The sequence below is a fragment of the Myxine glutinosa genome, chromosome 1 (genome assembly GCF_964187855.1).
Source record: "Myxine glutinosa chromosome 1, kmMyxGlut1.1, whole genome shotgun sequence".
Classification (NCBI taxonomy): domain Eukaryota; kingdom Metazoa; phylum Chordata; class Myxini; order Myxiniformes; family Myxinidae; genus Myxine; species Myxine glutinosa.
The window spans coordinates 140,217,928-140,235,157 of record NC_136261.1 but is presented as its reverse complement, the minus strand read 5'-3'; the positions used below and the strand labels follow the sequence as shown (position 1 = coordinate 140,235,157).

Here is a 17,230-nt window from a genome sequence, read left to right as displayed (position 1 = left end):
CCGAGAGAGGTCGCTGTGGGCGGGGCCGAGCGAGGTCTGCGTTAGTGCGTTGCCGTTGCCGTTGCCTGGTATAAAAAGATGGTGCTTGATGCTTTCTGCGTCAAGATACGGACTTGATGTCCGTATCTTTACAACAGACATTCCAATGATGATGATGATAAATGTAATACCACTCAAGGAAGGCCCACAACTCAAGAGAGTGGAAAAAAACAATAAAATGAACAAAAATACGGGGAAGGAGAAGCAACCACTCAGAAGAATGACAGAAAATCATTTCTCTTAAATGTACCGTGTTCACCAACTAGCACGACCAGATACAGGACACCAAAATAATTTCCCTTACACATATCGTGTCCACCAACCAGCAAGACCATACCACTTACCTCTGAATCAAACTGTATTGCAAATATTCAAACGGTTTTTACATGCTGCATCTCCTAGCAACCAATGCAATTTTTCAAAAATATTGTAGCTTCACTTTTCACGGAGTATGAGCGTTCTATATATTTTCAATTCAGTGCGCTCGACTCGCTCACGTACTTGATTTGTGGCATAGACATGGCCATTGGGCCTTCATGGTGTAATTTGTGCGAGGCTTTTGTCCGAGTGAGCTTGAGTTGAGAGGGCGAATGTACGGGTTGGAAATGTACGGGTCTCCCTTCCCCCGCCCGGCAACGCCGGTACTGGAGGGCGTCACAGGATCGGTGAGTCTCCAAAATCCGCTTCGTGCTGTTGTGAAGATTCAGGACGATGTCGCGATTGTTGTGCTGCTCTCCGACCATGAGAACTGCAACGTCATTGTAGACTGGCCCTCCCCTTCCCCCTCCGTCCTCCCCTCCCCCTCCGTCCTCCCCTCCCCCTCCACCCTACCCCCTCCCCCTCTCTTTTCCCCCTCCCCCTCCACCTCCCTTTTCCCCCTCCCCCCTACCCCTTCCCTTCCCCTCCCCTCTACCCCTCCCCCTCCCCTCCCCCCTCTCCTCTCCCATCCCTCCCCCTCCCCCCCTCTTCTCCCCTCCCCCCTCTTCTCCCTCACGTTTATACACGGAATGCCGGGTACTTCCCCCCCCTCTTCTCCCCTCCCCCCCTCTCCTCCCCTCCCCCCCTCTCCTCCCCTGTTCCCCTCCCCTCATCTTCCCCCTCCCCTTCCCTCCCCTCCCCCGCCCGGCAATGCCGGGTACTTCTGCTAGTATATATATATATATATATATATATTTATATCGCTCGATAGTGCCGAAACCTTTATAAATTAATGACAGTTATACACAAGTACACATTCGCATAAATAAATACAAAACAATTACCAAACATTTGAATACAAATAAATCAAACAATTCCGGAAGTGTACGAATTTGGTAGTACGGCTTCTTCTTCTTCCTGATCGGCATCACACTTAACTCAAACGTGAGCTACATTCACTCAAACATGAGCCACATTCACTCAGAAACGTGAGCCACTCCCCTTTCTCTCCTGCCTCCCCTCTCCCCTCCCCTCCCACCCTCCCCTTCCTCCCCCATCCCTTCCCCCCCTCACCTCCCTTCCCCCTCTCAGCTCCCCTCCTTCCCTTGCCCCCTTCTCCTTCCCCCTCCCCTCCCCTTTCCCCAATCTCCTCCCCTCACCTCATGTAGATCCAGTTGTTCCATAATCGTTGTCGTTCACTTTTGTCTCCAACCAATTCCATTGCGACTGAGACATCGTTGCAGCATGCAGTAACTTATTTAATCGTGAAAATCTCCCTTAGGCCTTCGTCACGACTCCCAGAACGCAAATGTTTTACTTAATGTATACAATTTGTCAGCTCACGTCTGGTCTCCAACACTATTTAGTGTAACATAATTAATATGACCCGAGGGTACCTATAATGTAAAATTTTACTTGGAGTACAGATGCTTTTGCCCTCAGGTCATGTGGTGTATGTAAAACTTAAGAATGCCTCGAATAGACTTTATTCTCCCTGCTAGCATGCGCTATGGCAGCGATTGATCAACATGCGCTCCCACAATTCTCACCATTTTCAATGGATAATATTCCCTCTCATTATAAAAATACATAACCACATTTATGGATCTATGGATTTGGATCTCCTTTCTCGGTTTATTAATCACAACTGAAAAAAACGAAAGCCATAAAGAAAAAACCAAAGCGGCAAAAAACAAAACAAGTACACATACATTCAAAGTACACCGCCCCATGCCAAATAATTAAATATGCTGCAGCGCGGCATTGCCGGGGCGCCTCCGGCGCCCGGCAATACCGCAGTGCAGCTCATTGAGGCTGCATTGGGAGGGAGAGGTGTACACTAATTGATTGATTAATTGTATAATTAAAATCAATAAAAGATTATCACAAAATATTTTCATAATCAATTGGCTAATCGCATAACTAAACCAGTAGTGCTTCATCCGAAGATGTATCTTTTAGAAATTTAATTAAATAAGTCATTTATAAAAAATTAAATAATTAATTGATTACTCAATAAATAATTAATCGATTAATCAATAAATACTTAATAGATGAAATGATTAATCAATAAATCAAAAATATCCTTGATAGCCACATCACTTGGTCACTCATGTCCAAATATTAGCTTCCCAGCTCAAAAGGTGCCTGAGATATTGGCCAAATGAGAAAGAAAATAAATAAATGATTAATAATGAAAATAAATAAATAATAATCATAAAAAAATTAAATTATTAATCAATTTGGTCAGAGAACACATAAACTACCACTATTTCATCAGAATCTGTAACTTAAAAAAAAAAAATTTTTTTGTCATTAATCGAATAATTAAATAATTAATCGATTAATTGATTAATTAATAAATCAAAAATATCCTTTGCAGCCAAATCACCTGGTCATTGGCATGTCCAAATATCAGCTTCCTAACTCAAAAGGTGCCTGAGTTAATAATGGTCAGAAGATAAATGAAATTTAATTAATTAAATAAGTACTTAATTAAACGCTAATAATTAAATAACTCCTCAATTAATTGATTATTCAAAAAACAAAAAATACCGTATTTGACAAAGGACTTGCTCACTACTGTGCCGAAATTTCAGCTTCCTAGCTCAAAGGATGGCTGAGATATCGTCCGGACAACCAAGAAAACAAACAAGAAACCAGAGTGAAAACTGAGTACTCTCTTTCAGCGTGCGTCACTGCCGAGCCCCCTTCGGTGCCCGGCAATGACGATTTGCAATGCCTGGAGGTGGCATAGGAAAGGAGCGGTGTACAAAAACGGAAATCTGGAAAAATCGGGAAAATCACATCCCCAAAGAGGGGGGAAAAGGCAAAAGCAGCAGGCAATGCAAAACTATAAACATGAGAATAAATAGGATCCCTGGTGTGCACGTATGCGGTGCAGTGTGGTGTGGTATGGCGTGCGTGTGCAGTTTTTTTTTCTAGTGCAGTATGCAAAAGCGGGAGTGGTGGCCGGTGGGGAATGTTTGAAAAGGGAGTGAGGAGAAAAAAATTGTGCAGGGTAAAATCCACATGGAGAGAAACGCTTGATGTTTGTGAAAATACTCCAAAAATAAATTGTTGCAGTTTTATTTGAGAATCATTCACTAACACGCCTATACTGTGTATAATGAGCTGTATAATTGGTACGTACTAGAATATTAGCATTACAACATTCAGCTCATTTAAGCAAGAATATTGGGACAATGCAATAACTATAATGCATACGAATTTGTATCACTCTGGTAACATTACTGATGGCATCAATGAATATATCACAACATTCCATTATAGCTGTACAGAAGACAACAACGTATTCGAGTTACAGAGAGTTGGTGCTGCAGAAGCAGTTTCTTCTCGTGGAATTATGCTGGGTGGTTTGCTATTCCCTACCCAACAATCAGTGAGGTCAGGCATTTAGTCAGAGTGCCAGCGGTAGCTTGTCTACTCTTCCAGAAGGATATCATGGGATCATTAACATAAACCAACTAATACTGGCAAACATGCATTCCGTTTAACGTACATCCAAGGGGCAGCACACAGTGATATCTCGCCCTGCCTGTGAAACACCAGGACAGTCAGTATAAAGCTGAGCCAAGCTTTGAAACAGGCAAGCGAGCTCAGAGGTGAGTGTGCCTTCCTCTAGGCCCGCCTGGCTATCCGTATACCTGAAGGCTATCTGTACCTCTCGGATATCCGAATGCACACAATGTACTCTTGCTAAAACAGCTTGCTGTTTGCATGAGGGGAGGGAAGGAGAAATAAATCCAAATGTGTATTTTAGTTGGCCTGCAAAAGATTGACAAAAAAGGTGAACCCTCACCCACCCACCCCTACTTCCCCCAAACAACAACAACAACAACAACAACAAAAAACCTGGGTAAGATGTCTTCCTGGTGAAGGTCATCAGCAGCTTCACCTGCGACATTCTCGACCAGACCAGAAGCCCGGGCTAGTAGCCTTAAACGGGCTCTTTCTCGTGGACGTAATTCACGGCTTAACCCAGTGCTGGCCAGACGTTCAGACTGCGAACGGGGTCGATAGAGAATCCCAGATCTGCCACTGTATCGAGACTGCCCTTCCAAGGTTGACTGAGCACCTGCAAGGATAATAAAAGTTGTTCACCTTCAGCAATGCAAAACTATAAAATAGAATTTGATGCAAATGCGTCAATGGTTATACCTCCGCCAAAGATCACATGACCAACAACATTTGACTCCAAAATCGAATACGTTCATCTTTGCATCAGAAAACATACTTGTTCAAAGTTTGGTCAAAATCCCTTCAGTGGTTCACAAGTTATCAAGGTAACAAATATCTTCTGCGCACGCACGCATGGAGGGACAACCCATAAATATCATCCATCTTGTTTTTTTTTTGTTTTTTTTTGTGCCTTCGGTTGCGGAGGCACAACAAAAAAAAAAAAAAAAAAAGTATTCCAACAAAGAAAACAAACGTCCACCTTGGGGATTTCTGGTTGGGGATTTTACATGTGGATGGTGAAATTTGCAGATACTCGTTTCCACCTCACTAAAGCTGAGTTCTCCGAACCAGATTCGTCCTGTTTTGTGTGTGTCATTCGTCAATTTGTTGCTGGTTCGTCTCATTGCAATATTTTCATTAATTTGTTAAATAAAGTTAATTCGTTCATTGTTTTGTGCAATCTATGTCGTATTGTCAAGTCCTTAATGGCCTTCTTAAAATGGCAAAATCCTCGCTCCAAAAGAACTTCCCCGCAAATGTCTCCTGCTCTTCCTTTGCTCCAATTGATTTATCTCATCATATACTTGTGAAAGTCAATATCTCTGGCAATTCTCAGAGAGCTGCCTCAATGGCGGTGGGCCTGACATTTCACTCCAACAGATTTGCAGGGACTGCAAGCAGCCATTTCTCTTCAGGACTGGTCTCTCATATCTACTGCTCCTGATAACTCAGTCTGGGAATTCTTCCACGGAAACTTGCTCTCTCTCTCATGCACAAATTCATCCCATCTCATCCACAATTATCCTACCCATTTTCCCTCCAATGGTACACTGAATACTGTGGTGAGGTAGTTGCTGTGAAATAACTTTCTTTCTCTTCCTTGAAGGCAAATCTGACAGAAGGCAATATCAGTGCTTTCCAAAAGGTCGGCAGCAAGTGTGTGTCCACTCTCAGGAGGAAACATCATCAGTCCAACCTCAAGAATGTATTTTCAAACGTGTCTCCTTTAAAACCTGGTGATGTCTTGTCAAGTCTGTGTCTGGAAAATGCTCCCCTTCTAAACCTTCCCTCTCCAACTTGCACGAGAAAGCTGAATGCCTCAATTCTATGTTTGCTTCCAAATTTTGTGTCCCTCGACCACTCATTGTCAATACCCATTCTTCCCAGTCGTACCAACTACTCTGGACTCCATGCCTTTTGATCCTGAGAAGTTGGAGAAAGTTCTTTCAACATTCAACTCTGGCTCTGCTGCTGGACCGGATGGCATAAGCTCACATGTCTTAAAACCTGCTCTGCTGGTCTGGCACATCCTCTCTCTGTCCTTTTCTCTGTCATTTGCTCTATGTCATCTTCCATCTGCTTGGAAATGCACCAACATCACAGCACTACATAAAAAATAAAAATAAAAAAAAACACCTTTAGAGGCCATTTTTCCCCGCAAGCGGGGGTTGGCCTTTTTCGGGAACTGTGGTTGTTGTTGTTTTTCGGTCCCCTTTTTGAAGCAATGTTTTACGGCCGGATGCCCTTCCTGACGCCAACCCTTTTTGCCGCCTTTAACGACAAGCAGGGAATTACCAGTGAACTGGTACTCAATTTGCCGACCTCGGAAGGATGACAGGCTGAGTCAACCCCCCTGGCGTTAATTCAGCGATTGACCGGGATTCGAACCCAGGATCCTAGGATCCTAAGCCGGCACCCTAGCCGCTAGCCCAACACCAGGGCCGCTAGCCCAACACCAAAAACATGATCTCTTCCACTATCATTAACACCACCCAAATCCCTTCTAATTTCCCACAGCACTACATAAAAAGGTGCAAAATCTGATACCCTTAACGACAGTCCCATCAGCTTACTTACAATCAGTAAGGTCATGGAATCCATCATCGCAGTTGACATGTAATCCTTCCTTTTCTCCATCAACCTTATCTCAGGGCACCAATTTGGTTTCAGACCAGGTCACACCACCATGGACATGCTGTTTCTACTCATCCTACAATGGATGGAAGCCCTCAATGTCAGACAAGAGTCCAGGACAGTTTCTCTGGACATATTTTGTATTTTGGATACAGTCTGCCATCCTGCCTTACTCTCCAAACTGTCTGCATATGGCATCCATCCATCCTCTACTCCCATAGCCAACATGTGGCTCTCAACAGAATCCTTTGATCTCCTCTCCCTGTCAAGGCTGAAGTGCCACAAGGCAGTGTTCTGGGCATAATCCTATTCCTGATCTTCATCAATGATCTCTCTCACTATCTGGAAAATCCACTTTATCTATTTGCTGATGACTCCACCCTGTGCCGCAACATCCCTCATCCTTCCGACAGGCAGGCTGCAGCCTCTTCCCTCTTCAAACCTTGGAAAAAAATCACAAGCTGGTCAAGCACTTGGACTGTGTCTTTCAATCCTCACACTCTCACTATCTCTCTCCAAAAGGACCATCTGGCAAACCCTCTTATCTAGTTTCTTAACAGCTCCGATCCACCTACAAGGCCTTCATCCGCAGCTTGATGGATTACAGCTCTCCTCTCTGGGCTGGCTCCCCTGCATCACGTCTTGCTAAGCTTGAAGCTGTGGAAACCAAAGTCTTCAAAATCATTATAATCTGCCATGCTGAAGCTGAGTTTATGGGCTTATTAATTCGCCATCGCAGACAGGTCGATGGTCTCTCTCTCCCTGTGTCTTCTAACTTCTACTCTTTCCATGTTTTGTCCCCCCTAGATTTCTTTGGGGCTCACACGGTCCACTATCAACCCTCTTCTGGTAAAACTACAGAACCTATATCCAGGATCACTACTCACCTCCACTTAATTGGTCCTCAATTTCTCCCACCTGTGGAATAAACTTCCACATCCTCTTCAGTCTCATTCTTTCCTCTAAGTCTTCAAGACCGCCATCTTAGATTGTCCCCAATCCAAAAACATGATCTCTTCCACTATCGTTAACACCACCCAAATCCCTTCTAATTTCCCAGTTCTTCCTCCTTTGAGTTTGCTTCTCCATGCATGTGTATTTTGCACCCTGTTTTGGTCTGTTGCGTCCTGGTCCGTTCAATGTTCTGGCTCTATCACGAGCCTAGACTATGTATTCCCAAAAAAAAGAAAAGAAAGAAGATAGTTCTACCATTAATCATATTTTAAAAAACACAAACTCCTAAGTGCAGCATACATCTTCGATGAACAATTACAAAATGTCACATGTTTTAAAACCAAGACAACATGTATGCACAGAATTACACCGTTTAATTTTATGTGCTCACACAGAAAAAATTTGTACTGTATATATTTTAGAATATACATTTCTCAACTGCATCTTTTTGGTAGAATTTTAAAAAACAAGATGATGGAACCCACACCGAACATGTAGAGCAAACCAATATGAATGAGACAAACAACAAATGTTAGGGCACCGATAAAAAGATTTAATAAACAGTCCTACCAGTTGTCAGCGAGTATCGTCCCACAGAGCCCCGAGGTGGGTGAAATGAAGGTGCAGAACCTGGCATGACTGACTCAAAGGCACTGCTGGCATGTGGCAGTCGTCTGCTTTCTAAACCATTGGCTGATGAGGTTAAGATGCCTTCATTCTGTCGCTGTTGACCGGGCTGCGGATGCTCCTCCCACCGCCGAGACTCTCCAGTAAACGTCAGCAGGTTGTGGCAGGCACGGCATCGATGGACAGGCACCGAAGAACTCGCTTCATTTTCTTCTCCCACCCTATTCGCACCACTGCCCTCCTGTTGGTCAGGCAATTCTCGAGTTAGGCTAGGAAAGGAGGATGCTGTTCGTTGTGACTCCAGTCTGCCGGTGCTGGTCTGTGCAACATTCAAATCAAATACTGAAGCACTGATGTTATTGTTATTGTTGAGGCTTTCTTCAAGCAATTCAGGTTGACCAGGCTGATAGGGAACTCCAGGGAAATCAGCAAAGGTTACAGCGGGACTCTCTGCCCCTGTAGCGCTCAGATACATGTCGATGGTACCCTGGACATCTGAGGCATCATCACCCTCCAAAGGGTACTCAACAGGCCCCAGAGAGTCAGCAGGGTAAACAGATTCATCTGAGCTCCATCCATGAGGATCAGAAGCTACACCTTCCATGAGTGGTAAACCTTCATCTTCAGAACGAACATCCTGCAGGAATGAAATATCTGGTTCATCAGGCTCAGAAACGGGACGTCTAGAGGACCGGACAAAATCTAGCCCTTCCATGCTAAGAATTGAACGGGACCAGCCTGCCATTGAAATAAGTGAACGCCCAGTACCAGTGTGTCTAAACAAAGTCTCTGTTCTTCTAGGTTGAGTTCTTTGACTAACTACTGAAAATGGCCGCCAACTGCCCTGACGCGGTTCCTCTGATCTGCTCCCGATATCCTCAGTTTGACCCAGGTTAGGGTGTCTCGAGGGTCCAGTAGTAACCAAACTTGCATAGGGCACAGGTGGGGGTGAGGGCGGTAAGAACATCCTTTCAGAGTTGTTTCCTGGTACAGTTGTTGGCCAACCCAAACCTGTTCTACCATGTTCAGAAAGTGCAGCTGCTTGGTCCTGTCGTTGGCCAAAGGTAGAGCCAGAGCTAGAAGGCTGGGTAGAGGTCAAATAACCAAACCTGTCTCGCAGCACAGCAAACACAGATGAATGGCTAGTATCACGCAGAGAATGAAATGTTGTAGAATCAGGGGAAGTCCTGCCACCCCCACTAATACTTCCACCTCCTCCAGCAATTCTGCCTTCGGTCACATGATCGTAAAAGGAACGGCCACCATTTTCCATGTTTGCAAGGGTGTCGAGTGCGTATGCTGAAATCCGACGAGAGTCTGTTTCAGGAGTATTACTTTGCGTTGATAATGCTGTACCTTCATCAACACCACTTCCCGGCGGTCGGAAAGGAGGCATATGCAGGTAGTTGTGCAGCATTGGTGCACGCCGGATGAGCTGTGCATGCAACATTGACCGTTGGCGTAGTGATGCGTCATTGGAAGCTTCTGTATCTTCCTCTGGCTAGGAATAAGAAAAGCAAGGTGAAAAAGGACAAAATATCATCTTGTCAGAAAGATTCAAGCTACTCTATTTCAATAACGTTCTTCAAAAAACAAATACCAACTTGCATAAAAGGAAGTTAGGAAAACAAAGAAAACATATAACTTTAGGTCTCATGTTAATATGAGGCAAATAAAATGCAGAGATTTTAAGCCTCTACATTGATCACGTAATCGCATCCAAGTATTCCCCTTAGGCTTCAGTCGTAAACTGTTCCAGCACTGATCTCTTGCACACCATCCTTCACACTCACATTTTTCTCTTCTTCGCATTACATGCCGTGAACTCCTTCACCCATACACAACCAGTGACAAAAATTTTTTTTTTTATAAATAGCAATTTTTGAAATGAACTCTTTCTCTCTTACACCTTCGCCCTTCCCCGACAGTCAAAGTTAATTGCAAATGTATCTTGCATTCATTCTGCTTAATAATAGTGGAAATCTTACTATGATGCAGCTATCACAAGTTTGTTTACATGCATGTACTAGCAAAGGTACCCATCTAGGACAGGGACGGGGGGGGGGGGGGGGTACATAAATGACACCTGAATTTAGCAATTTCCTTTGGAATGTGAATTGACAGAAATGGGAATTCAGTGTAAATATTCAGTGAGAATATGTCGCAATGGGTGCAGCTGGTAACATCGACAACCTCGTTACATTCTATCAGATAAGATTTCCAATCCATACTTGTTGTACCTCCGATGTACTGCTTGGGATGGAAGGTGAAATTATGAAAGCTCAGCTGGGAAACGGGTTTAGGCATGTTTTGGGCCTACAGCCTGATGGAAGATCACCAAAGTTATTTCCATAACAACCGACCACCTCCAGGCACCTATCCCTCTCCACATCATTTCTTCAGCTCCGACCTCCCATCTCTATCTCTCTCTATCTCTATATATATATATATTCACCACAGCATTTCATTCTGGTTTCCCATTCAATGATCCATAGATGAGTAGTTTCAGTTTCACGTTTCAACATCAGTTTCACTTTGAGATATCAGTTTAGATTTATTGTCGCAACTTGTGATGCAACGCGAATAGTGCACGGAAAAGGTTGACAAAACCGATTTTTGGAGGATTTTTTTTTTCGAATTATCTAAGGGGTCTAAAGTGTTTAAATAATCAATGATCGTAAAAGGGCCGAATGGGGTCTAAAGGTGTTTAAGGACAAAAGAGCAAAAGGGGTCAAAAGTGTCCAAAGTGTCTTAAAAAGTCAATAGGTCTGAAAAGTGTCAAATGGTGTATATGTCTCAACAGGTTCAAAATGGGTATGAAAGGGTCTAAAGGTCTAAGGGGTGTAAAATGTCTAAGGGGTTTAAAGGGGTGAAAATAGTCGAAAGGGCTCTAAGGGGTGTAAAGGGTTTAAGGAGTGTTAGGGGTCTAAAAGGGTGTAAATGGTCGAGGGGGCCTAAGGGGTGCAAAGGGTCGAACGGAGCCTAAGGGGTTTAAAGGGTCTAAAGAGTGTAAAGGGTCGAATGGGTGTAAAGGGTTAAAAGGGGTCTAAAGGGTTAAAAGGGGACTAAAGATGTTCTAAGGAGTCTAAGGGGTGTAAAGCGTCAATGGTTTCTAAGGGGGTGTAAAGAGTGAAAGAGGTCTAAGGGGTGTAAAGGGTCAAAGAGGTCCAAGGGGTGCAAAGGGGTCTAAAGGAGTGTAAAGGGTCAACGGGATCTAAGGGGGATGTAAAGGGTCTAAGGGGTGTAAAGGATTAAAAGGGGTCTAAAGATGTTCTAAGGGGGTGTAAAGGGTCAAAGGGGTCGAAGGGGTGCAAAGGGTCTAGACTCTAGAGGGTCCAAGGGGTGGAACGGGTCTAAAAGGTTTAAAGGGTCTAAGGGGTGTAAAGGGTCTAAGGAGTGTAAAGGGTCCAAGAGGTATTAGGGGGGTGTAAAGGGTCTAAGGGGTGTAAAGGATTAAAAGAGGTCTAAATATGTTCTAAGGGGGGTGTAAAGGGTAAAAGGGGGTATAAGGGGTGTAAAAGGTTGAGAGGGGGCAAAGGGGTGGAACAGGTCTAAAAGGGTCTAAGGGGTGGAAAGGGTCTAAAGTGTGTAAAGGAGTGAAGGTGTAGTAAAGACATTACCTCGGGTTGGTAAATAAATTAAATTCGGGAGTGCAACACGACAATAACTGACCAAATGACCTCATCATCACCATCATGGTATAAAACCCATTTTCAGGTACAGGCAGTCCCCGGGTTACGAATGCCCGACTTACGAACGCCCGTACTTACGTACCGACCTCCGTAAAGCCTATGATTTAAAAAATTGAGTTACATACAATGGTTCGTACAAACGAACGGGCGGACTACTTTGCGCGAAGCTCAAAACACTGCGCGTTTTCAGCGGTTCGTCGGCCCGAGGGAGATCAACGCCACGCTGTCGTCGCCATTTTAAGTCGGATCGCGTAAACACTGTTGTGTGCGTTGTGTTTTGACTTAAATTTTTCGTGTGTTTACCCTCATGGCTCCAAAGCGTAAATCTGATGCAAGTGATGGTGATGCATCGAAGAAAAGGAAAACGATCACGATTGAAACGAAAGTGGATATAATAAAGCGATCGGAGAGAGATGAAACGCCAACAAACATTGGAAAAGCGTTAGGCTACAGTCGGTCAACGATCGGGACAATTATAAAGGACAAGGGGAGAGTAATGGAGCATGTAAAAGGCTCTGTCCCGATGAAAGCGACAATTATCACGAAGCAACGCAGTGGTTTATTTATCGAAATGGAAAGGCTATTGGTAATTTAGTTAGAGGATCAAAATCGCCATTGACTGGGAATGAAACAAACATACCCGTTTGTTTGTGAACGGGTACGTTTTTCATGGAAGTCCTTCACGAACTTGCTGTCCATGTCTGACGTGCAACTGAAGGTGCTACAGGGAATGTGGAATTTATTGGTTTCATGCTTTAGCATTTGCCGTTTCTGCATTGTCTGTTTGCTTCTGGCCTCCCACCAGAAGAGATAAATAGAGGAGAGATATATCAAGGGATGATCGTTTCAAGGTATGTCTGTTTGCTTCTGGCCTCCCCCCAGAAGAGATAAATAGAGGAGAGATATATCAAGGTATGATCGTTTCAAGCTATGCAAGACATCAATTGGAACGAGAGTAAGTGTTAACCTTTAATCATTATCTTTTCTTTTCTATCGAAACAGTTTAAGAAATGTTTCTTTAATGCTTTTTTTACACCTACAGATGTTTTAGGGAAAATATATACCATATACTAAAACAAACATTTGACTAATTGACGCTAGCTGTGAACCGTACGTAACTGTTCCGACTTACATACAAATTCGACTTACAGACAGACTTAAAAACGGAAATCGTTCGTAACCCGGGGCCTGTCTATATATCATGGTTAAAAATCTGATGGTAGAAAGTTTCGTTGTGATTAACATTGGGAGCTCAAAGCAGTATGATCCCAAACAAAGCAAAACAACAACTCACCTTGTTGTGAGGATGAGGTAAACATTGGAGGTTCACCCGTTGTCAGGTGGTGGTTTGTAGTTGGTGTCATGTGGATCCTTATATCGACAATCTATTTTTTCACACTTGAGAGTGATATTGCTAGATGAGCAGTGAAATTACCTATAAAACGATGTATAGGTTGCGTTTGTACTATTTTCGGTTTTTGAATACAACAAACACAACAGGCATTTTAAGGCCATTTTCCCTGCAAGAGCGGGGGTTAGCCTTGCGGGCCCCGTGACAATCTTCTCCATTTTGCCCTATTTTCTGCATCTCCCCTTGTTAACCCCCTTGCCCGCATTTCTTCTTCCACCACCTTTCGCCAAGTCTTTCTCGGTCTTCCCCGTCCTCTACAACCTTCGACATTCATTTCCATCACTCTTCTCAACAAGTCACTTTCATCCTTCCTCAACACATGACCAAACCATCTCAACCTGTTTCTCTTCACAGCATCCATCACAGGCTCTATTCCCATCATCTTTCGCATTTCATCATTTGTCTTGCTCTCTCTGAACGATACTCCACACAACCACCGAACCATTCGCATTTCCACCCTTTCCAACCTTCGTTGCTGCACCACATTCATTACCCATGTCTCGCTCCCATAAATCATCACACTTCTCACACATGCAAAATACACCTTTCCCGTCAGCTTCAACGACACTCCCCTCCTCGTCAGCACGCCACTCATTTCCCGAAACTTCTTCCGTGCACATCTCACTGGAGCAACTGTTGCCGAGTCTGATCCACCTTCTCCATTCAGCATGTCTCCTAGGTAGCAAAATGTTTTCACACCTTCCAGCTTCATGCTGTCTCCAAGATCCAACTCAACATTTCCTCCATCTGCAGCTCCCTCTGTGCACACATTGCACTTGAATGTAGCTGCCACACTGGTTAATGACCCTCTCAGACCACTACATTTTTGATGAACCCAATCAGCGCACATTGTACATTGAATGGAGTTCACTCCGACACCCTTATTGCACACAGCACACGGCCACTTCCCAGTTCTTTCCACCTCACCAGATGCTTTACCACTTGCCATCACCTTCGTTTTTCCGAAATTCACCTTCAGACCTTTTGTCTCCATACATTCCTTCCACTTGTTCATCTTCTCCTTTAGTCCATCCATACTTTCCGCAATCAACACCAGATCATCTGCATACAACAACTCCCATGATAAACCCTCCTTTACATTCTGAGCCAGCACCTCCATCACAGCTACAAATAGTAGTGGACTTAGTACCGACCCCTGATGCACTCCCACCTTCACCTCAAACTCACCACTGTGCCCGTCCTTCGTCCTCAAAGCTGTGCGCGCTCTCTCGTACATTGCCATCACCACTCTGATCAACCATTCCTCCACTCCTAACTTCCTCAATGCCCATGTCAGGACTTCGCATGGAACCCTATCGAATGCTTTCTCCAGATCATCAAACCCAAGAAACAACTTCTTCCTCTTCTCCATGTACTTCTCCTGCAACTGCCTTACAATAAAAAGCGCGTCTGTCATTCCTCTTCCTGGCATAAATCCAAACTGCATTTCGTCGATCTTCACTTTCTTCCTTATCCTCCTCCCCAATACCTTGATTCCATGCTCGAATAACTTTATCGCTCGATACGAGCCACAGTCCAGAGGGTCACCTTTCCCCTTGTATAGAGGGACGAGGGTACTCAGTTCCCAATCCACTGGAATGCGGCCTTCTTTCACAACCAGATTACAGATCTGTCATTCTCTTCACTCCCCAACTTCCCGCTGCCTTCAACATATCTCCCACAACTCCCGTCGGCCCTCCTGCTATTGTACACCGCTCCTTTCCTATGCCATCTCCAGGCATTGCAAATCGTCATTGCCGGGCACCAAAGGGGCCTCGGCAGTGACGCACGCTGAAAGAGAGTACTCAGTTTTCACTCTGGTTTCTTTCTTGTTTGTTTTCTTTCTTGTTTGTTTGTCCGGACGATATCTCAGCCATCCTTTGAGCTAGGAAGCTGAAATTTCGGCACAATAGTGAGCAAGTCCTTTGTCAAAAACGGTATTTTTTTTTTTTGATTAATCAATAAATTGAGGAGTTATTTAATTATTAGCGATTAATTAAGTACTTATTTAATTTATCAAATTTCCTTTCTCTTCTGACCATTAACTCAGGCACCTTTTGAGTTAGGAAGCTGATATTTGGACATGCCAATGACCAGGTGATTTGGCTGCAAAGGATATTTTTGATTTATTAATGAATCAATTAATCGATTAATTATTTAATTATTCGATTAATGACAAAAAAAATTTTTTTGTTTTTTAAGTTACAGATTCTGATGAAATAGTGGTAGTTTATGTGTTCTCTGACCAAATTGATTAATAATTTAATTTTTTTATGATTATTATTTATTTATTTTCATTATTAATCATTTATTTATTTTCTTTCTCATTTGGCCAATATCTCAGGCACCTTTTGAGCTGGGAAGCTAATATTTGGACATGAGTGACCAAGTGATGTGGCTATATTTTTTATAAATGACTTATTTAATTACATTTCTAAAAGATACATCTTCGGATGAAGCACTAGTGCTTTAGGTATGCCATTAGCCAATTGATTATGAAAATATTTTGTGATAATCTTTTATTGATTTTAATTATACAATTAATCAATCAATTAGTGTACACCTCTCCCTCCCAATGCAGCCTCAATGAGCTGCACTGCGGTATTGCCGGGCGCCTGAGGCGCCCCGGCAATGCCGCGCTGCAGCATATTTAATTATTTGGCATGGGGCAGTGTACTTTGAATGTATCTGTACTTGTTCTACTCTTCATTGCTTTTATCGCTTCCTTAACTGCCTTCTCAGTTATCTTCTCTGCCGGTCCTAAAACTGGGTTACTCTCGATGATGCCGTCCCATTCATTCTCTGCATTCAACAGCATTTCCATATATCTCTTCCAGCATTCCTTTAATTCCATCTAGGTCCACAATGATTTGTCCCACTTCATCCTTCAAGCAACTCACCCCCATCACATCGCACCTCTCTTTCGCTATCTGCTTTGCAATCCTGACTACCGCTCTCTGACCCTCTTCCAAATCCAAGCGTTCTCCGAACATTTTCCTACATGCCTCCTCCGCCTTTGCTACCTCTTTCTTTGCAGCCTTCCTGGCTGCCTTATAACTTTAATGTTCTGCGTTTTCTGCCCCCGAACCCTTCGCCTTCTGCCACGCCTTGAACTTCTTCCTCTTCTCGTCAATCCTCTTTCCAACTTCATTATCCTACCACCATGTTTCCGAATGCCTCGGTGGTCCTTTTGTGCATCCAAATACCTCACCAAAGGCTCCCAACAGACTATCTATCATTGACATCCAACCACTTTCAAGCTCAACCACATCATCCTCTGCCATACTCAGCCTCTATTTTACTGCCTCCCTCACTGTCACCTCTTTCAACCTCCACACCTTCATTCTCGGTTGGTAGTTCACCCACCAAGCTCTCCTCGCACCTTTCACCTTATGTCGCAGACAACCAAGTGGTACTGTGAAACAGCCTCCTCCCCCGGGATCACCTTTGTGTCCCGGAGGTGCCCCCTATCTCGCCTACGCACCATCAGGTAGTCAACGGTTGTCGTCGACCCACCTGACGTGTATGCAACAAGCTTATTATCCTCTTTCTGGAACTGAGTATTACAAATCAACAAACCAGCTCAATCAGCAAACTCCAAAATCCTGTCACCTTCTCCATTCCTCACACCATATCCGTAACCCCCATGAACTCCCTCAAAACCGTCCACACTCCTTCCCACATGTCCATTTAGGTCTCCTCCTACCACAACAACATCCTCATCTTTCACGTTTTCCATCAGCTTCTCTATTGCACACCAGAACTTGTCCTTCTCTTCATTGCTCCGACCAACCTGCGGAGCATATCCCGAGATGACGTTCACCAAGAGCTTTCCAATCATCATTTTCACCTTCATCAACCTTTCACTCACTCGACTCACCACACTGTTTACAAACTCCTCAGAAAACAGGACACCAGCACCATGCACGCCCTCCGGGCACCCTTGCCACACAAACCTGTATTTATGGCCGTG

At 44.0% G+C, this 17,230-nt stretch overlaps 1 protein-coding gene across 10 annotated transcripts in view; it reads right to left on the bottom strand.

Annotated features, from left to right (window-relative positions):
- The window catches only part of AMBRA1 (autophagy and beclin 1 regulator 1), a 270,081-nt gene that overhangs the window by 202,930 nt on the left and 49,921 nt on the right, over nt 1-17,230 (bottom strand). For 5 of the 10 annotated variants that reach the window (XM_078777592.1, XM_078777593.1, XM_078777580.1 and 2 more), the window contains 2 exons: nt 9,511-9,655; nt 4,333-4,555 (listed from right to left, as the gene is read on the bottom strand). In XM_078777592.1, the coding sequence (XP_078633718.1) occupies nt 4,333-4,555; nt 9,511-9,655 (368 nt within the window). Of the gene's footprint in view, nt 1-4,332; nt 4,556-8,097; nt 9,656-17,230 lie in introns of all 10 variants that reach the window. The other 5 variants (XM_068118880.2, XM_078777561.1, XM_068118871.2 and 2 more) reach the window with 1 other exon arrangement.